This window comes from Ranitomeya imitator, chromosome 1, assembly GCF_032444005.1.
Source record: "Ranitomeya imitator isolate aRanImi1 chromosome 1, aRanImi1.pri, whole genome shotgun sequence".
In the NCBI taxonomy this organism is placed as follows: Eukaryota; Metazoa; Chordata; class Amphibia; order Anura; family Dendrobatidae; genus Ranitomeya; species Ranitomeya imitator.
In genome coordinates this window covers 1,247,297,174-1,247,320,156 of record NC_091282.1, presented here as the reverse complement: position 1 = coordinate 1,247,320,156, position 22,983 = coordinate 1,247,297,174, and the positions used below count along the sequence as shown (strand labels likewise).

The 22,983-nt window shown below is 43.5% G+C and overlaps 1 protein-coding gene across 1 annotated transcript in view; it reads right to left on the bottom strand.

Annotated features, from left to right (window-relative positions):
* Nucleotides 1-226: 226 nt before the first annotated feature.
* LOC138657387 (vomeronasal type-2 receptor 26-like) overlaps nt 227-22,983 on the bottom strand; it is a 200,963-nt gene continuing 178,206 nt past the window's right edge. Inside the window, exons 10-11 of the mRNA XM_069745148.1 lie at nt 5,854-5,998; nt 227-815 (exon numbers count right to left, since the gene is read on the bottom strand). Coding sequence (XP_069601249.1) covers nt 227-815; nt 5,854-5,998 — 734 coding nt within the window. The remainder of the gene's footprint in view (nt 816-5,853; nt 5,999-22,983) is intronic.

Genomic DNA, 22,983 nt, shown 5'->3' with positions numbered 1-22,983 from the left:
TATACACTTCATTGAAGTAATCAGAACACCCGCATGCATTGATGTATCCAGATACCTTATTTTTCACAAACAAGGAAAAATATACAGAGCTCTTACTTTCTAAATATCCAGTTCTCTTGTGTTAATTTTAATGGCCCTAAATGAAGCCAAGGTGCCTCCTTACTTACATATTTTTTATGAGGACATTTTATCGAAATTAAAGGACAACTGTCTATGTGCAAGAATGTCAAGTGCTAGAGTTTGCTTTTATTTGCCTGGAAAAACTACGTTTTGAGTTTAACTCTGGTCTCACCAGTATGATATAACATTTAGGGAAGAATATGCAGCCTAAAATTCCAAAACTTGAAGATATCACAGCAAATATTTCTACAAGAACAGTATTTTTCCCAGTAACACTCATGTAGGATGGGATGAAAGCCACCCAGACACTGCAGACCACCAGCATGCTGAATGTGATGTTCTTAGCTTCATTAAAACAATCTGGTAAATTTCTAGCCAAGAAAGCAACAGTGAAACTAATGGCAGCCAGTAGTCCCATATAACCCAGGAGCATGGAAAAGGCCAACATTGACCCTTCATTACACTGAAATATGATCTTGTCCTGATATAAGTGAGTGTTCATCTCTGGGAATGGAGGAGAAGTAGATAACCAAATGATACTGAGTAACACTTGGATAAATGAGCAGAAGAAGACCACACAGTTTTTAATCCTCACACCAATCAATCTTCTCCAAGAAGTCCCAGGTTTGGTGGCCTTGAAGGCCATGTAGACAATAATGGTTTTAGCCAGAATAGAAGATACGGCTACAGAGAAGATGATCCCAAATGAATAGATAGCAGCTGACAGCACTCTCAATAGGGGCGCCCGTTCAACATCCAGGGAACCGTCCCGGATCCAATATAGTCAGAGAAATGTAAAAGGAACAGCGCTCCATCCGGGTGTAGATTTTCTTAGAACAAATTTATTAATGCCATAATCCAGCAACGTTTCGACCGGTATGCGGTCTTTATCAAGCATATAATACAACAGGGGCAGCCATCTTAAATAGCAAGGGTGCCACATAGTGCACCAATCACCATCAATCACCACCCCCCCACAAATCATAAATAACTCCTAGAAAAAACAGACATCAATGTTCCATATATACAAGTATCACAAATAAACAATCTTATAATGTATAAAACACCACAAAACGCCGTCCAGATGCAGAGTTAATCCTGTGTTCATCCTGAATTCATACGGTGTTCCTTCCTGTATATCCGTTTCCATAGGGACACTAAGCCAATCATAGGATCCGGTACCGGTACGTCCATGTGTCCAGGGGCGATCAACCAATTGTGTCCTCCGATCCATGTAGTCTCGCAGAGGTCACCCAATCCAGCACCAGTCATTAGAACAATATCCTATCCGGGTCAATAGACTCCCCAATTAAAGCGCATAAATCCGCGCAGCCGCACAGGCACTGAATGAGACACCGCTCACGGCCGTGCCAGCGACCCGCCCACCGGACATACCGCGCATGCGCAACACAGGCACTCAGAACCCAAGCGCCATATGTGTGCGCAGGCGCACCACGCCGATGTTCGGACACCGCCACAGATCCGAAGACGCCGCCCATTCATGTATCCTGAGTGCGCAGCGGCCACCAAGTGTGCGCACTGCCGGCAGGTGCATAGAAGGCACCAGTGGTGATGCGCACGCGCATCACAGTAAGGGTGAGCTTCATAAGAATCTTCATTCTATAAACCGGATACAAAAGGCGCAACCCTCATAGAGGACACTAGCAAAACCCCACTCATGTACAAAGATCATACCGGGAATAACATATGAACAAAAGTAATACAGAACATATGGAAAACCCCACCAATCCCACTACATAAAGGCAACATATCAGTAAATTTACACGGCATTAAATGTGAAATAAAACCACACAAACTATCTAGACACTGAGGCAATCAAATAGCACAATGGAGACAGGAATAACAATGAATATCCATTCATTCATATTTCTTACAAAGGAAATCATTCCGATAATAGAAGATCCATCTCCATCAGCCTTTGATCGTCCCAGTGTCTACAAAAAATAAAAACATGACATAAAAAATGTCAAATAAACAAATGTCTATTAAAAACAAACATATATATACTGACGAATTCACTGCACAAGGGAGTAGAAACCAGATTAGGCACAAGATAACAGATTGAAATCCAAATTTAGACCCTTTGGTTGTAACGTCCCCAATGTGTAGATCCATCTCATCTCTTTTTTCTTTAATATTTGCACCCTATCACCACCTCTCCTTAACATGGGGACACTATCAATGACCCGAAAGCGAAGTTGGTTAACAGAGTGTCTCATTTCCATAAAATGTTTAGGGATTGGTAAGTCTGTCAGGCCTGTTCTTATTGTGCTTTTATGCTTGCTAATGCGGATTTTGACTGCTGTAGTTGTCTCACCTATATACGCCAGGCCACATGGGCAAACAATCATGTATATTACATAATTAGACAAGCAAGTATACCTTTCTTTCAAACAGATTTTTTTACCAGTATGAGGGTGATGAAAAGCATCACCCTTCAGCATGTTGTTGCAACAGGCACAACCCAGACACGGAAAATTACCGAGTCTGGTTGTGCCCAAAAGTTGTTGTACCGGGGTCCTCTCAGAACCGACGTCAGACCTCACTAATTTGTCCCTTAGATTCCGCCCCCTTCTGAACGACATCATCGGTGGTGACCTAAAGCCCTCAATGGCCGGCAGGCCACGTTGGAGAAACGACCAGTGTCTCTTCAACACCCATCCAATCTGGTTACTGGCAGAGTTATAAGTGGATACAAAGGGGATGCGCACATCAGGCTGTCTATTAGGTGGTTTCTTACCAATCCCATCTCGTGATATACCGCGGGCCTTAATCCTAAACCCATCCACCACCGTCCTTGGGTATCCCCTTCGTAGAAATTTTCCACACATCTCCTCCAGTCTTCGGTCTATTCTCTCCTCATCAGACACGATGCGTCTGACACGTATGAGTTGACTCCATGGAAGGGAGCCCACCATTTTCCTAGGGTGATTACTATCAAACAATAAAAGGCTATTTCTATCAGTCCCCTTGATGTAAATGTCAGTCCTCAACATGCCTCCCTCTTTGTAGACCAAGGTGTCCAAAAACTGTATCTGAGTGACAGAATGGGTAAGGGTAAACTGCAATTCGGGGTATACACTGTTGATCTCCCCCCAAAAATCCTCCAGTCCTTTCAACTCCCCATCCCATACAACAAAAATATCATCAATGTAACGCCACCAGGCTCTGACGTGGCGCCAGAAGATAGAACTGTACACGAACCTGTCCTCGAATACCGCCATATAGATGTTAGCGTAAGTCGGGGCCACATATATGGCGGTATTCGAGGACAGGTTCGTGTACAGTTCTATCTTCTGGCGCCACGTCAGAGCCTGGTGGCGTTACATTGATGATATTTTTGTTGTATGGGATGGGGAGTTGAAAGGACTGGAGGATTTTTGGGGGGAGATCAACAGTGTATACCCCGAATTGCAGTTTACCCTTACCCATTCTGTCACTCAGATACAGTTTTTGGACACCTTGGTCTACAAAGAGGGAGGCATGTTGAGGACTGACATTTACATCAAGGGGACTGATAGAAATAGCCTTTTATTGTTTGATAGTAATCACCCTAGGAAAATGGTGGGCTCCCTTCCATGGAGTCAACTCATACGTGTCAGACGCATCGTGTCTGATGAGGAGAGAATAGACCGAAGACTGGAGGAGATGTGTGGAAAATTTCTACGAAGGGGATACCCAAGGACGGTGGTGGATGGGTTTAGGATTAAGGCCCGCGGTATATCACGAGATGGGATTGGTAAGAAACCACCTAATAGACAGCCTGATGTGCGCATCCCCTTTGTATCCACTTATAACTCTGCCAGTAACCAGATTGGATGGGTGTTGAAGAGACACTGGTCGTTTCTCCAACGTGGCCTGCCGGCCATTGAGGGCTTTAGGTCACCACCGATGATGTCGTTCAGAAGGGGGCGGAATCTAAGGGACAAATTAGTGAGGTCTGACGTCGGTTCTGAGAGGACCCCGGTACAACAACTTTTGGGCACAACCAGACTCGGTAATTTTCCGTGTCTGGGTTGTGCCTGTTGCAACAACATGCTGAAGGGTGATGCTTTTCATCACCCTCATACTGGTAAAAAAATCTGTTTGAAAGAAAGGTATACTTGCTTGTCTAATTATGTAATATACATGATTGTTTGCCCATGTGGCCTGGCGTATATAGGTGAGACAACTACAGCAGTCAAAATCCGCATTAGCAAGCATAAAAGCACAATAAGAACAGGCCTGACAGACTTACCAATCCCTAAACATTTTATGGAAATGAGACACTCTGTTAACCAACTTCGCTTTCGGGTCATTGATAGTGTCCCCATGTTAAGGAGAGGTGGTGATAGGGTGCAAATATTAAAGAAAAAAGAGATGAGATGGATCTACACATTGGGGACGTTACAACCAAAGGGTCTAAATTTGGATTTCAATCTGTTATCTTGTGCCTAATCTGGTTTCTACTCCCTTGTGCAGTGAATTCGTCAGTATATATATGTTTGTTTTTAATAGACATTTGTTTATTTGACATTTTTTATGTCATGTTTTTATTTTTTGTAGACACTGGGACGATCAAAGGCTGATGGAGATGGATCTTCTATTATCGGAATGATTTCCTTTGTAAGAAATATGAATGAATGGATATTCATTGTTATTCCTGTCTCCATTGTGCTATTTGATTGCCTCAGTGTCTAGATAGTTTGTGTGGTTTTATTTCACATTTAATGCCGTGCAAATTTACTGATATGTTGCCTTTATGTAGTGGGATTGGTGGGGTTTTCCATATGTTCTGTATTACTTTTGTTCATATGTTATTCCCGGTATGATCTTTGTACATGAGTGGGGTTTTGCTAGTGTCCTCTATGAGGGTTGCGCCTTTTGTATCCGGTTTATAGAATGAAGATTCTTGTGAAGCTCACCCTTACTGTGATGCGCGTGCGCATCACCACTGGTGCCTTCTATGCACCTGCCGGCAGTGCGCACACTTGGTGGCCGCTGCGCACTCAGGATACATGAATGGGCGGCGTCTTCGGATCTGTGGCGGTGTCCGAACATCGGCGTGGTGCGCCTGCGCACACATATGGCGCTTGGGTTCTGAGTGCCTGTGTTGCGCATGCGCGGTATGTCCGGTGGGCGGGTCGCTGACACGGCCGTGAGCGGTGTCTCATTCAGTGCCTGTGCGGCTGCGCGGATTTATGCGCTTTAATTGGGGAGTCTATTGACCCGGATAGGATATTTTTCTAATGACTGGTGCTGGATTGGGTGACCTCTGCGAGACTACATGGATCGGAGGACACAATTGGTTGATCGCCCCTGGACACATGGACGTACCGGTACCGGATCCTATGATTGGCTTAGTGTCCCTATGGAAACGGATATACAGGAAGGAACACCGTATGAATTCAGGATGAACACAGGATTAACTCTGCATCTGGACGGCGTTTTGTGGTGTTTTATACATTATAAGATTGTTTATTTGTGATACTTGTATATATGGAACATTGATGTCTGTTTTTTCTAGGAGTTATTTATGATTTGTGGGGGGGTGGTGATTGATGGTGATTGGTGCACTATGTGGCACCCTTGCTATTTAAGATGGCTGCCCCTGTTGTATTATATGCTTGATAAAGACCGCATACCGGTCGAAACGTTGCTGGATTATGGCTTTAATAAATTTGTTCTAAGAAAATCTACACCCGGATGGAGCGCTGTTCCTTTTACATTTCTCTGATCCCAAATGAAGTCTGACGAAGCATGCAGGTGACATGTGTAGGACGATCCAGGAACAAAAATACACAGAGGAAACTCAACATGATGGAAACCAAGAGAATGAAGCTCAGGGTATGGTTATTTGCTTGAACAACTGGAGTTTCTTGAAACAGAATGAAAATTCCCAAAATTACAGTTGTTTTAACAAAACATAACACAGAAATTACAGAAATTACAAGAACTGCAGGGTCATTTTTGTAGGACAAATATTCAATAGGTTTCGGTACACATTGATTGAAGTCATTTGGCCACTGATCTTCTGGGCATTTTTGGCATGACACACTGTCTGAAAAATGAAGAAAGAAAATACTAAACCTTAATATCTTTGGAATGAGCCATTTTAGAGGTTCAAGTTGAAAAAAGATTTTAGAAATTTGGTATCTGTAAGTTCATCACAACGCAACTGGGTAACGGCTTCACTCATCCAAATAACTCAGACATTTTTTTTTTCTCACGACACATTGTATTTTATTTTAATGATAAGGATAAGTTTAGGTAAAAAAAGTTTACATTTTTATATAAAAAAAAAACATTTTTCTCTATGAAACTCCAATTTACAAGATACAGTATATACTAGAGTTGAGTGACGTTTACATTTTTCGGATCGAGTCGGGTTTCGCGAAACCAGACTTTGTCAAGAGTCGGGTTGGGTGAAATCGGCCGATTATTGCGAAAAGTCGGGGGCCGACTGAAACCCGAAGCCTAATACAAGTCAATGGGGAATCAAAGTCGGCAGTGAGTGGAGGCCAGGAAACACCTACAGTGCCCATTTTAATGCCAAAAACATCAATTCTTATTACTTAAGCTTGTCAATCTTAATTTACTTTATAATAATAGTTAGGCATTTAAAACAGGGGGTCATTTGGCTAAAGTTGTGGGGGGGGAGGTCTGGCTCAAGATTTTCGTGGGCCCAGGAAACGCGGAATACGTCACGGCGGTGGAGCAGGGAGAGGTAAGTATTTCAACTTTGCAAGTGCTGTGATCCTGAGCAAGCAGGGGGGCCCACTCGTTGGCATTGGCACTGGCACAGGGCCCCTCAAAGTAAGGCGGTGTGTTTGCACGGCGGGGGCGCCTCCCACCAGCAGCGCCACTTTTGCGTACTATGAGGGGCCCTGTGCCAGTGACGTCGCCAACGAGTATTCCTCCCCCCACCTGATGAAGGAACCTGCACTTTCATCTGTACCTTACTCTTTGTCCCCGTGTAAGGTGGTATAGTATGCGGGAAGGGGAACCTGACTTTCAGCAGGGTCAGATTCTGACTGTGTAGCGTGAAAGGGGAATGTAGTGGTTTGGGTCAATGTACCAGCAGAGTCATCTAGCACTGGCTAGGCAATGGGCAGGATGAGGAGGAAACACAGATATAGGCCCAAATAATAAAGTGGGCTAAATGCAGTTCAAAATTGTTAACAGGACTAAACAGGCGGAATTGCTTTGTTCAGTGGAGGACAACTGTAATGAGAGGCTGACACAGTGAGTAGGCCCAAATTTTAAAGTAGGCTAAATGCAGTTCACAATTGGTAACAGGACTAAACAGGCGACATTGCTTTGTTCAGTGGAGGACAACTGCAATGAGTGCCAGACACAGTTAGTAGGCCCAAATACTAAAGTAGGGTAAATGCAGTTCAAAATTGTTAACAGGACTAAACGGGCGGCATTGCTTTGTTCAGTGGAAGACAACTGTAATGAGTGGCAGACAGTTAGTAGGCCCAAATATTAAAGTAGGCTAAATGCAGTTCAAAATTGGTAACAGGACTTAACAGGCAGCATTGCTTTGTTCTGTGGAGGACAACTGTAATGAGTGGCAGACACAGTTAGTAGGCCCAAATACTAAAGTAGGCTAAATGCAGTTCAAAATTGGTAACAGGACTAAACAGGTGGCATTGCTTTGTTCAGTGGAGGACAACTGTAATGAGTGGCAGAAACAGTTAGTAGGCCCAAATATTAAAGTAGGCTAAATGCAGTTCAAAATTGGTAACAGGAATAAGCAGGTGGCATTGCTTTGTTCAGTGGAGGACAACTGTAATGAGTGGCAGACACAGTTAGTAGGCCCAAATACTAAAGTAGGCTAAATGCAGTTCAAAATTGGTAACGGGACTAAATGGACCGCATAGCTAGGTACAGGGGTGGGCTCCTCTGCTGAGTAGCAGACAGTGGTACTAGGCGCAAAATATTAACTGGTCTAAATGGAGGCCACGGCCCCTGTATATTTTAACTATCATCTATCATTTCAACAAATTTGTTTTGGCAGTGCCATTGAAGAATTTAACAGCACAGACTACACAGTGGTGGAGCAGGGAGAGGTAAGTATTGCAAGTGGTAGAGCACTGTTCGAGCTGGGAGGAACACTCTCTCGTGGGCAACAGTACTGGCACAGGGCCCTACAATTTACGACGGTATGTCTGACGTTGGTTGTGCACCACCACCATCAGAGACACTTCATTGTACTATGAGGGACCCTGTGCCAGTGCCATCGCCCAAGAGTGGGCACACACACCTGTCCAGGCAAACGGCACTCGCACGGGTGCTTGAGCCAGGTGATGACCACAGCCCTGTGGGGGGAGTCAGCCCATTTAGGGTGGTATAAAAGTGGCCTATGTTGCACATTCAGCAGCTGCAAATGGAGGAATTGGAGAAGTCAATAAGAGGAGACCAAAAGCAAGACATTTTTCCGGCAAGCTACGTGTCAGCAGGGGAAGGTGGGGCAATATAATTTGAAATCCATGATTGGTTCATTTTAATGAAGGTTAGATCATCAACATTCTGGGTAGCCACACGTGTCCTTTTTTCGGTCAGTATTGAACAAGCAGCACTGAAGACTCTTTCTGATAGCTCACTAGCAGCAGGGCAAGCGAGCTCCTGTAATGCTGTAATGCATATTCTGCCAATTCTGGCCAGGTGTCTATTTTTGATGCCCAGTAATCAAAGGGGAATGACCTGTGAGGGAGAACATCGATAAGGGAGGAAAAGTAGTTCGTAACCATACTGAACAAATGCTGTCTCCTGTCACTTTGAAACGATGCAGCAGTACCTGTCGTGTCAGCGGTCATTGCGAAATCACTCCACAACCTGGTCATAAAACCCCTTTGTTCAACTCCACTTCGGATTTGTGCACCTCTAACACCTCTGCCATGTTGCCCCTTACGGCTCGTGTGAGAACCATCCCCGCCGATGTGTGCTGGGAATGCCTGAACCAAATGGTCTACAAGAGTTCCTTGTATGGTAGCCAATATTTGCTCAAGGTTCTCATGTGGCATGATATTTTGTAATTTTCCTTTATATTGTGGATCCAGGAGGCAGGCCAACCAGTAATCATCATCGCTCATCATTTTCATAATGCGGGGGTCCCTTTTAAGGATACGCAAGGCATACTCAGCCATGTGGGCCAATGTTCCAGGTGTCAATTCACTGCTTGTGCTGGGTTGAGGAGCACTTTCTTGCAAATCAACATCAGTTGTGTCCCTGTTATGATGTGGACCCTGCATCCACCACATTAACCCAGTGTGCCGTGATGGACACTTAACATCCCTGGCCATGCCTACTGGTCCATGCATCTGTTGTGAGGTGCACCTTTCCACTGACTGATTGCCTCAGTGCATGGACAATGCGGTCTTTGACATGCTGGTGGAGGGCTGGGATGGCTTTTCTCGCAAAGAAGTGCCGACTGGGTAGGTCATAGCGTGGTACTGTGTAGGCCATCAGGTCTTTGAAAGCTTCGCTTTCAACCAACCAGTAGGGCATCCTCTCTAACGAGATTAGTATAGCAATGTGGGCGTTCAAACCCTGTGTACGCTGATGCGAGGATGAGTAGTTCCTTTTCCTATTGAGTCTCTTGTAGGGTAAGCTCTACTGGAGAGCTGCATATGGTGGAGCTAGCGGTGGTGGTGGTGACATGGCAGATTGAGAGAGGGTTGGTGATGGTATTCTTGATGTTGGCCTACATACAGTGTTTCCTACCAATAACCTTGTGATTCCCTGACTGCTTTGGCCTTGCACGATACCTCCACATTTGCTGCTGATGGTGTCCTAACCGGTAGCCTTACAGTGAGGAAAGCTATGTAGCGTTGCTGACTACCTTCATTCTGAGCAGGTGCACCAATGGTACGGGACATTAGGTAGTTAGTACAGGCTTGCAGGCGCATGCTGGTTAAATGTCTAAGCATGCACGTTGTATTTAAATTTGGAAGATTCTTCCCTCTACTAAAGGTCTTTGAGCATTTCTTACAGATTTGAACTTTTGACTGATCATTCGGATTTTGGTTAAAAAACTGCCACACTACACTCTTCCTACTATGGGATACCTCTTCAGGCATTGCACGCTGTGCTACTTTCACCGGATGGCCACGCTGTCCTAACACTGTTTTGTTTTTGACAAACATTTTTGGCCTGATACGGGCCTGCCAGATGACAGCTGCTGCGATGTAGATGGCTGCTGCGGATCATCCTCCACCGCTTCTGAACTATTGGCAGCGGCAACCTCTTCCCCCAATGGCTGCCAATCTGGGTCAACAACTGGGTCAACTTTCACCTCCTCTTCAATGTCATGTGCACCTACCTCTGTGTCACCGTGTAAGGTACTATAACATTTGGGACGGGGCACAATAGTCTCAGCAGGGTCAGATTCTGGCTCAGGGCAATGTAGTGATCTGAGTCAATGGAACAGCATAATAATCTAGCTGTGGCTGTGCATCAGTGCACTCCATGTACGATTCATCTTGTAATGGGCAGTTAACAATTTCCCTTTCTAACCCAGGCACGGTATGTGTAAAGAGCTCCATGAAGTAACCTGTAGTGTCACCTGACGCATCCTTCACTTTTGGTTTGGGTGAAGGACACAAGGAAACGTCTTGTTCCTGACCGGGAGCATCCACTGAAGACTCACTGTTTTTATATTTGGAACTTTCTGAAGAGGAGGCGAAAGAGCTAGAGGCTAAGACAGCAAGGAAAACCAAAACTTTTTCCTGCTGCTCCGGCTTTAAAAGCTGTTTTCCTACTCCCAGATAAGGGAGCCTTCGAGGCCTTGTGTAGCCAGACGATGACGCTGGCTCAACACCTCCAGCCTTAGGTGCTATTATGCTTTTGCCACTACTACCAGATGCCCCACCACCACCACCATCGGTACCAGCAGGCAACCACTGCCCACGGGCTCTTCCACCAGACTTCCTCATTTTTTGGAAAATCTAACCAAAATGACAACCGTTATATGGTACTGTAAAATGAGGTAGAAGATGTATATAGACTTGTGGAGAATTTAAATCTCCCTTTTTTTTTGGGGGGGGGACTGAACCAAACCTCAGGCCTTGTGCATAAAACAACACAATGTAATTGGCAGAAAGTGGCTGGCTGACATACGACAAACTAACAGGAATGAAGTATATCCACTTTGTGAGAATTTGAATCTCACTTATTTTTTGGGGGGTGGGGAGACTAAACCAAACCTCAGGCCCTGTGCATAAAACAACATGATGTAAGTGGCAGAAAGTAGCTGGCTGACATACTACAAACTAACAGGACTAAAGTATATCCACTTTGTGAGAATTTGAATCTCACTTTTTTGGGGGAGAATGAACCAAACCTCAGGCCCTGTGCATAAAACAACACAATGTAAGTGGCAGAACGTGGCTGGAAGATATATGAAAAAATACAAGGGCTGTAGTACAATTTCAATCTCCCAACAATGATCTCAGGACAAGTATGGCAGCAATAAAAAGGACTGCTGCACACAAGAGTGTGGACAAAGAAACAAGATAACTGTGCAGAAAGGAGCAACAGGATTTTTGCTTTTAAAAAAGCAGTTGGTTCGCACAGCAGCGTGCAAACAGCAATGCAGCTATCTGGGAGTCTTATAAGGCAGCCTAATAAGCTACAGAGATGATGTAGAAAAATATAAACTCCACTGTCCCTGCAATGAAAAGGTGGTGTTGGATAGTGGAAATCGCTACAGCACTAGCAGTTTGGGGGTTAATCTTCCCTCCCTAACTATATCCCTTCTTCTGATGAAGCTACAGCAACCTCTCCCTATGCTCAGATCGGCAGCAGTAAGATGGCGGCCGCCGTGCACGCCCCTTTATAGCCCCTGTGACGCCACAGAAAGCAAGCCAATCACTGCCATGCCCTTCTCTAAGATGGTGGGGACCGAGAACTATGTCATCACGCTGCCCACAATCTGCGTCCTCCTTCATTGACTGAAAAATGGCGCTGAAAGCGTCATACGAAACGTGACTTTTGCGCGCAGATCGCTGACCTCATGGCCGATCCCACACTAGGATCGGGTCGGGTTTCATGAAACCTGACTTTGCTGAAAGTTGGCGATTTTTGAATTAGTCCGATCCAATTCGCTCAAAGAGACAAAAAGCACCAAGCGCACTACTATATTATGTACAAATAAATACTAACCGGGGTGCAAAGGTGGCCAATGTATGCAATAGAAAAAAAGAAGAAAAAGAAGCCACCATACACATGCATACCACAGGCGTATATAACAACAATAACAAATGTATGAAAAACAGAAATTTTATTAGCAAACCACACAAAAATTAAAACATAATTAAAAAAATACATTTAAACAACTTGGTCCATGTATAGATATAAGCATATAGTATTTCAATACATCATAACATGCCTGCATATAACCTAGGAATAAATCTATCCTCAGGCTCATGGGACTAAAGGCGATGAGTCCACAAGGAGCGGCAAGAAAGCCTGACTGCGTATAGAAAAATAAACCCACAGGTGCCACCAGTGAAGGCAAATAGAGCAGACCCCCGAAGGAACAGGGGGAGCAAATCAGGCAGTGCCAAAGGCATGCATGGTAAGAAAATCAAATGCCCATAATTGAGCCAAGGAATATAATATTACCAAAGAAGTAACAGGGGATGAAATCCCCGTGTGCAGGCCAGCAGGAACCAAGGTGACGCGACCCCAAGCATATCGCCCTCTGAATAGGGCTTCCCCCGATGAAGCCCTATTCAGAGGGACAGACCACTGTCCATTTTTGAGGTTATAACTCTGGAACGTTTCAACGGATCCCGGTGATTCTGACATTGTTTTCTCGTGACATATTGTACTTCATGATAGTGGTAAAATTTCTTTGATATTACCTGCATTTATTTTTTGGAAAAAAAGGAAATTTGGCATAAATTTAGAAAATTTTACATTTTTCCAAAAAACTTAATAAGTAACATTTCCCACATGTCTACTTTACATCAGCACAATTTTGGAACCAAATTTTGTTTTTTTAGGGAGTTCTAAGGGTTAAAAGTTGACCAGCGATTTCTCATTTTTACAACACCATTTTTTTAGGAACCACATCATATTTGAAGTCACTTTGAGGGGTCTATATGATAGAAAATACCAAAAAAGTGATAACATTCTGAAAACTGCACCCCTCCAGGTGCTCAAAACCACATTTAAGAAGTTTATTAACCCTTCAGGTGCTTCACAGGAATTTTTGGAATGTTTAAAAAAAATGAACATGTAACTTTTTTTCACAAAAACATTACTTCAGATCCAATTTGCTTTATTTTACCAAGAGTAATAGGAGAAATTGGAACCTAAAAGTTGTTGTACAATTTGTCCTGAGTAGGCTGATACCCCATATGTGGGAGTAAACTACTGTTTGGGCGCATGGCAGAGCTTGGAAGGGAAGGAGCGCCATTTGACTTTTTGCTGAAATTGAGATAGGACTCCATGTCGCATTTGGAGAGCCCCTGCTGTGCCTAAACAGTGGAAAAACCCCCACAAGTGACACCATTTTGGAAACTAGAGCACCTAAGGAACTTATCTAGATGTGTGGTGTGCACTTTGAACTCCCAATTGTTTCACTAAAGTTTATAATAAATTAACACAGTCCAAAAAGGAGAATAATAGGCAAAACATCTAGTGTAAATGTCTCCAAACACAACCTTATTTTAAGCATAGAGGCATGACGATAAATTGCAACAAATATTATATGATAAAAAATTGAATTTTTATTATAAACATGGAATAAAATAAATATAAAAATACAATGAATTCAAGCTAAAGAACATACAAGTAGTGCGGGAGCATTGGGACATGAAAAATATGTCTGTATATTGGAAATTATACAATTGTATAATGAGAGGAAAAAATCCACCAAACAAAGAGAATTTGGCATAAAGTCAATTCTGATTCATGATTTACAAATAAAGTGCATAGTGCATAATGTGATGATTTACCATGAATTGTGCATGGGTTTTAAACCAATCATAATAGATGTGGTAAATGCCAGTGAAGGGACTCGTTGCACTTAGCACTTTACAGTTATTGTATGGCTTATTATATTATGAGATGCACAATAGCCCTTCACTGCTCTCAGCAGGCACTGACAAGCCACCTCCCTGCAGGACCTGGAAGGACCCCGCAGCCATCTTGGATCTGAGGGCCTGCAGGGAAGAGACCAAAGGAGACCCTCGGAACAACACGATCATATTGCATTGTCCTGAGGGTCTCAGGGAGCCCCCTCCCTGCGCGATGCTTCCTTATGCCACCGGAACGCTGTGATCTTGTTTGTCCGTGACCTCTCCTGGCATATAGTGCCGGATATCAGCTGTGATAATCAGCTGAAACCCGGCCGCACTCTCCCTGTGAGAGCGGCTGATCGCATATTATGTACTGTCCCATCAATAGTCATACGGGCCCACATCACCTCAACGGGATAGTACGCCTGATGTCATAAGGGGGTTAAAGGGGTTTTCCCACAAAATAAACTTTAATCTAATCAATAGATACAATCTATATGACCAACATGACAACCAATAGAGCCATATAAACATAATGAATATTTAAAATCAATGTAAGTGGATAGTACCCCTAAAGCAATGTCAAATGTTATTTAACAAAGAAAAAGGTGCAATACTGTCAATGGTATGTCCGGCAGATGACACAGCATATGAGTAAAACGGGATGGAAAGAAAAGAGGAAGCTCCTAACAGTCAGATGCAGGGGATGGGACACCTCCTGACACAACCCTGTGCCTGTCACTAAGCTTCCCTAATGCCCTATGTGGGTCCTTCCTCCCACCACCGTCACACGTGCTTAGTCGCTGACTGTTGCTAGGGCACTGGCTGGCAACGACAACAGCCTCACCACTGCAGATGATATTACACAGAAAAAGAGACAAACAAGGGACAGATAAAAAGGATACAAGTCAGCACAGAATGTGCTGCTAAGCTCCAGAGTAGCAGAGTAAATGGCACCAGGATAACAGACCTCCAACAATGGCAATACCACAGTCACAGGTGAGCTCCACACACCTAGCTGGTCTGCATAGAAGAAAACTCTATAACTAACAATCAGCCTGTGGGTCATGTGATTATTTAAAGGGAGGTAGGAGTGGTTACCAACCAACAACAGGTGACCAGCTTAAAGGAAACTGCCAGCAAGAGACAGACATTAACTCTTGCTGGATCAAGTAAAAAAAAAGTTTACATTTCAGCAGACTCATTCTGCAATAAATTTCCACATGCATAACCACCTGAGTCAAATAGCTCATAGAAAAAAAAATCGTATGAATCAGGAGCACAGGTGTATCACCCTAAATGGTGGCTTCCTCTAAGGTTTCCTGGTGTATAGCCACAGGAGTTGATTTAACCCCTCTGTGACCTTAGACGTACTATCCCGTCGAGGTGCCCTGGGCTTATCTGACCCTGGACGGGATAGTACGTCATAGCCGATCGGCCGCGCTCACGGGGGGAGCGCGGCCGATCGCGGCCGGGTGTCAGCTGCTTATCGCAGCTGACATCCGGCACTATGTGCCAGGAGCGGTCACGGACCGCTCCCGGCACATTAACCCCTGGCACACCGCGATCAAAGATGATCACGATGTGCCGGCGGTGCAGGGAAGCACCGCGCAGGGAGGGGGCTCCCTGCGGGCTTCCCTGAGACCCCCGCAGCAACGTGATGTGATCGCGTTGCTGCGAGGGTCTCACCTCCCTCCCTGCTCCTCCAGCCCCGGATCCAAGATGGCCGCGGATCCGGGTCCTGCAGGGAGGGAGGTGGCTTCACAGAGCCTGCTCAGAGCAGGCACTGTGAAGGCTGCAGCGCTGCATGTCAGATCAGTGATCTGACAGAGTGCTGTGCAAACTGTCAGATCACTGATCTGTGATGTCCCCCCCTGGGACAAAGTAAAAAAGTTAAAAAAATTTTTTCCAAATGTGTAAAAAAAAATAAAAAAAAATATTCCAAAATAATGAAAAAAAAAAAAAATTATTCCCATAAATACATTTCTTCATCTAAATAAAAAAAAAAACAATAAAAGTACACATATTTAGAGGCAAAAAACAACGCTTTGTTATCATACCGCCGAACAAAAAATGGAATGACACGCGATCAAAAGGACAGATATAAATAGCCATGGTACCGCTGAAAGCGTCATATTGTCCCGCAATAAACGAGCCGCCATACAGCATCATCAGCAAAAAAATAAAAAAGTTATAGTCCTGAGAATAAAGCGATGCAAAAATAATTATTTTTTCTGTAAAATAGTTTTTATCGTATAAAAGCGCCAAAACATAAAAAAATGATATAAATGAGGTGTCGCTGTAATCGTACTGACCCGAAGAATAAAACTGATTTATCAATTTTACCAAACGCGGAACGGTATAAACGCGTCCCCCAATAGAAATTCATGAATAGCTGGTTTTTGGTCATTCTTCCTCACAAAAATCGGAATAAAAAGCGATCAAAAAATGTCACGTGCCCGAAAATGTTTTCAATAAAAACGTCAACTCGTCCCACAAAAAACAAGACCTGACATGACTCTGTGGACCAAAATATGGAAAAATTATAGCTCTCAAAATGTGGTATTGCAAAAAATATTTTTTGCAATAAAAAGGGTCTTTCAGTGTGTGACGGCTGCCAATCATAAAAATCCGCTAAAAAACTCGCTATAAAAGTAAATCAAACCCCCCTTCATCACCCCCTTAGTTGGGGAAAAATAAAAAAAATGTATTTATTTCCATTTTCCCATTAGGGCTAGGGTTAGGGCTAGGGTTAGGGCTAGGGTTAGGGCTAGGGTTAGGGCTAGGGTTAGGGTTAGGGCTAGGGTTAGGGTTAGAGCTAGGGTTAGGGTTAGGGTTAGGGCTAGGGTTAGGGTTAGGGCTAGGGTTAGGGCTAGGGTTAGGGCTAGGGTTAGGGCTAGGGCTAGAGTTAGGGCTAGGATTAGGGCTAGTGTTAGGGCTAGGGTTAGGGCTAGGGTTAGGGTTGGGGCTACAGTTAGGGTTGGGGCTAAAGTTAGGGTTAGGGTTTAGATTACATTTACAGTTGGGAATAGGGTTGGGATTAGGGTTAGGGGTGTGTCAGGGTTAGAGGTGTGGTTAGGGTTACCGTTGGAATTAGGGTTAGGGGTGTGTTTAGATTAGGGTTTCAGTTATAATTGGGGGGTTTCCACTGATGCGGCACATCAGGGTCTCTCCAAACACGACATGGCGTCCGATCTCAATTCCAGCCAATTCTGCGTTGAAAAAGTAAAACAGTGCTCCTTCCCTTCCGAGCTCTCCTGTGTGCCCAAACAGGGGTTTACCCTCACATATGGGGTATCAGCGTACTCAGGACAAATTGGACAACAACTTTTGTGGACCAATTTCTCCTGTTACCCTTGGGAAAATACAAAACTGGGGGCTAAAAAATAATTTTTGTGGGAAAACAAAAAGATTTTTTATTTTCACGGCTCTGCGTTATAAACTGTAGTGAAACACTTGGGGGTTCAAAGTTCTCACAACACATCTAGATAAGTTCATTGAGGGGTCTAGTTTCCAATATGGGGTCACTTGTGGGGGGTTTCTACTGTTTAGGTACATTAGGGGCTCTGCAAACGCAATGTGACGCCTGCAGACCAATCCATCTAAGTCTGCATTCCAAATGATGCTCCTTCCCTTCCGAGCCCTCCCATGCGCCCAAACGGTGCTTCCCCCCCACATATCGGGTATCAGCGTACTCAGGACATATTGGACAACAACATTTAGGGTCCAATTTCTCCTGCTAACCTTGGAAAAATACAAAACTGGGGGCTAAAATATAATTTTTGTGGAAAAACAAATATTTTTTATTTGCACGGCTCTGCGTTATAAACTGTAGTGAAATACTTGGGGGTTCAAAGCTCTCACAACACATCAAGATGAGTTCCTTAGGGGGTCTAGTTTCCAAAATGGTGTCACTTGTGGGGGGTTTCTACTGTTTAGGTACATTAGGGGCTCTGCAAACGCAATGTGACGCCTGCAGACCATTCCATCTAAGTCTGCATTCCAAATGGCGCTCCTTCCCTTCCGAGCCCCCCCATGCGCCCAAACGGTGGTTCCCCCCCACATATGGGGTATCAGCGTACTCAGGACAAATTGGACAACAACTTTTGGGGTCAAATTTCTCCTGTTACCCTAGGGAAAATACAAAACTGGGGGCTAAAAAATAATTTATGTGGGAAAAAAATTTTGTTTTATTTTTATGGCTCTGCATTATAAACTTCTGTGAAGCCCTTGGTGGGTCAAAGTGCTCACCACACATCCAGATAAGTTCCTTAGGGGGTCTACTTTCCAAAATGGTGTCACTTGTGGGGGGTTTCAATGTTTAGGCACATCAGTGGCTCTCCAAACGCAACATGGCGTCCCATCTCAATTCCTGTCAATTTTGCATTGAAAAGTCAAACGGCGCTCCTTCCCTTCCGAGCTCTCCCATGCGCCCAAACAGTGGTTTTCTGCCACATATGGGGTATCAGCGTACTCAGGACAAATTGGACAACAACTTTTGAGGTCCAATTTCTTCTCTTACCCTTGGAAAAATAAAAAATTGGGGGCAAAAATATAATTTTTGTGAAAAAATATGATTTTTTATTTTTACTGTTCTGCATTATAAACTTCTGTGAAGCACTTGGTGGGTCAAAGTGCTCACCACACCTCTAGATAAGTTCCTTAGGGGGTCTACTTTCCAAAATGGTGTCACTTGTGGGGGGTTTCAATGTTTAGGCACATCAGTGGCTCTTCAAACGCAACATGGCGTCCCATCTCAATTTCTGTCAATTTTGCATTGAAAAGTCAAACGGCGCTCCTTCCCTTCCGAGCTCTCCCATGTGCCCAAACAGTGGTTCACTGCCACATATGGGGTATCAGCGTACCCAGGACAAATTGGACAACAACTTTTGAGGTCCAATTTCTTCTCTTACCCTTGGAAAAATAAAAAATTGGGGGCAAAAATATAATTTTTGTGAAAAAATATGATTTTTTATTTTTACGGTTCTGCATTATAAACTTCTGTGAAGCACTTGGTGGGTCAAAGTGCTCACCACACATCCAGATAAGTTCCTTAGGGGGTCTACTTTCCAAAATGGTGTCACTTGTGGGGGGTTTCAATGTTTAGGCACATCAGGGGCTCTCCAAACGCAACATGGTGTCCCATCTCAATTCCTGTCAATTTTGCATTGAAAAGTCAAACGGCGCTCCTTCCCTTCCGAGCTCTCCCATGCGCCCAAACAGTGGTTTACTGCCACATATGGGGTATCAGCGTACTCAGGACAAATTGGACAACAACTTTTGGGGTCCATTTTCTCCTGTTACCCTTGGTAAAATAAAACAAATTGGAGCTTAAGTAAATTTTTTGTGTAAAAAAGTTAAATGTTCATTTTTATTTAAACATTCCAAAAATTCCTATTAAACACCTGAAGGGTTAATAAACATCTTGAATGTGGTTTTGAGCACCTTGAGCGGTGCAGTTTTTAGAATGGTGTCACACTTGGTTATTTTCTATCATATAGACCCCTCAAAATGACTTCAAATGAGACGTGGTCCCTAAAAAAAAATGGTGTTGTAAAAATGAGAAATTGCTGGTCAACTTTTAACCCTTATAACTCCCTAACAAAAAAAAAATTTGGTTCCAAAATTATGCTGATGTAAAGGAGACATGTGGGAAATGTTACTTATTAAGTATTTTGTGTGACATATCTCTGTGATTTAATTGCATAAAAATTCAAAGTTTGAAAATTGCGAAATTTTCAACATTTTCGCCAAATTTCCGTTTTTTTCACAAATAAACGCAGGTACTATCAAAGAAATTTTACCACTATCATGAAGTACAATATGTCACGAGAAAACAATGTCAGAATCACCAGGATCCGTTGAAGCGTTTCGGAGTTATAACCTCATAAAGGGACAGTGGTCAGAATTGTAAAAATTGGCCTGGTCATTGACGTGCAAACCACCCTTGGGGGTAAAGGGGTTAATAGGGTTTATTGCGAATCTTAATGCTTAATTCATTTTTAATGTTTCAATACTGCATTATTTATGTATTATATCATCTGGATGTGTGTATTGAATAATTTAGGGGTAATGTCCATTGAGTCATTTAGGGGTAATGTCCATTTACATTATTTTGGATATTTATTACGTTTACATGGCTATACTGGTTATGATGCTGGCCATATGGGTTGTTTATTTCCTTGGTAAGTTCTGATGCAATGTGAACATTTTTTAATGTTTTTATTTGTTTGTTTTTTTAAACTTTTATGTTTGTTTTATAATAAATATTCATATTATTAAAATTTAGGAAGTGCAATCAATCTTTCATATGTGTCTTTCCTCTTTTTTAAACAATCATAATGTTGTTACATTTAAATTGTATGAATTTATGTTAAGATTTTTACCTGTTTTATTGGATATTTCTCCCTCTGAGCATTTCATACATAGAAAGCAGCATTTATGTGATCCTGGTTTTAGAGTTCTTTGGAAACCCGGAGGACAGTGTTCAGAGCATGTAGACATGGGAACCTAAAACAGTAGAAATCAGAGATAGAAAATAAAGAAGTAAAATCATCATAACTAATAACACAGACACTGTTCCTGGAGCCTGGGGTTCGGCCCACAAAGTCTGGTGCTTCGCTGCCATATGCCTGATAATGCTGGTGGTGGTCAGGCTGGTAGTTTTGCTACCCCTGCTGATGCTGGCCTGCCAGTTGGTGCAAATAACCTTTTTGGGGTTATCGGCAGAGTCATTAAAAAACAACCAGTCTCCTGAAGACTTAACAGTTGTACTGGCAACTTCCGTCGTATTGGTGTTATGCCAGTCTTTGAAGCTGCACTCCCAGCAGCTCATTCACCAGTGGTTTTCAGCCGGGTTGGGCACATCTTGGCACCGTGCAGGTTGAAAACTGTTGATCCCCAGGCATGGATTGTGGCATGGGACAGAACGATGAACAGGTATGGTATATTGATGTTTTTTATTTTTACTTTTATTACAGGAGATCGAGGGCTTTGGTGGAATTAGGCGAGGTCATAAGTATGGTTAAATTAAGAATATTAACCCCTATCTGACCTCGGACGGGATAGTATGTCCGAGGTCAGATCCCCTGCTTTGATGCAGGGCTCCGCGGTGAGCCCGCATCAAAGCCGGCACATGTCAGCTGTTTTGAACAGCTGACATGTGCCCGTAATAGGCGCGGGCAGAATCGCGATCTGCCCACACCTATTAACTAGTTAAATGCCGCTGTCAATCGCAGACAGCGGCATTTAACTACCATTTCTGGCCGGGCGGCCGGAAATGACGTCATCGCCGACCCCCGTCACATGATCGGGGGTCGGCGATGCTTCAGAATGGTAACCATAGAGGTCCTTGAGACCTCTATGGTTACTGATCCTCGGCAGCTGTGAGCGCCACCTTGTGGTCGGAGCTCACAGCACACCTGTAATTCTGCTACATAGCAGGGATCTGATGATCGCTGCTATGTAGCAGAACCGATCGCGTTGTGCCTGCTTCTAGCCTCCCATGTAGGCTATTGAAACATGGCAAAAGTAAAAAAAAAAAGTTAAAAAAAATGTGAAAAAAATAAAAAAAAGATGAAAGTTTAAATCACCCCCCTTTCGCCCCAATCAAAATAAATGAATTAAAAAAAATCAAATCTACACATATTTGGTATCGCCGCGCTCAGAATCACCCGATCTATCAAATAAAAAAAAGCATTAACCTGATCACTAAACGGCGTAGCGAGAAAAAAATGCAAAACGCCAGAATTACGTTTTTTTGGTCGCCACGACATTGCATTAAAATGCAATAACGGGCGATCAAAAGAATGTATCAGCACCAAAATGCTATCATTAAAAACGTCATCTCGGCACGCAAAAAATAAGCCCTCAACCGACCCCAGATCATGAAAAATGGAGACGCTACGGGTATCGGAAAATGGCGCAATTTATTTTTTTTTTTTTAGCAAAGTTTGGAATTTTTTTCACCACTTAGATAAAAAATAACCTAGTCATGTTAGGTGTCAATGAACTCGTACTGACCTGGAGAATCATAATGTCAGGTCAGTTTTAGCATTTAGTGAACCTAGCAAAAAAGCCAAACAAAAAACAAGTGTGGGATTGAACTTTTTTTGCAATTTCACCGCACTTGGAATTTTTTTCCCGTTTTCTAGTACACGACATGCTAAAACCAATGATGTCGTTCAAAAGTACAACTCGTCCCGCAAAAAATAAGCCCTCACATGGCCAAATTGACGGAAAAATAAAAAAGTTATGGCTCTGGGAAGGAGGGGAGTGAAAAACGAACACGGAAAAACGAAAAATCCCAAGGTCATGAAGGGGTTAAAGGAATCTGTGTCTTTCTTTCAATTAAAGATCTTTTTTCTGTATGTGGTTAGTAATGGGGGAATTTAATTTTAGCCTCTTCATTACTAACCTTGGTGCTTGATGTCACCTAGCAGTGACATCAACCCCCTAACTATTGCCCCACTTCCCAGAGCTTCAGGGCAAGTGGGAAGAGCTAGGCTAAGTTCCAGAGTTGGCAGATCTTAGAGATGCGCATTTTCTGGGGCAGCTGAGAGCAGATGTTTTTAGCCAGAGGAGCCAGTATCCATGGCCCCTTCCTATGCTATAAATATCAGCCCGCAGCAGTCTGCATAGTGTAGTGCAGTGAACCCTGTTATAGCTCGGTTGCGCTGTGTGTGTTCTTCAGGATATGCATGGTGGCGTATCTGTGGTTATAATGGTGATAATGAGATAGTGACCGGCAGGATTCTAAATGGCCGGGATGTGTCGCATAGGGAGTCTGTGTAGGGAGTAGGCACACACTATAAGGGCTGGCGGAACGCAC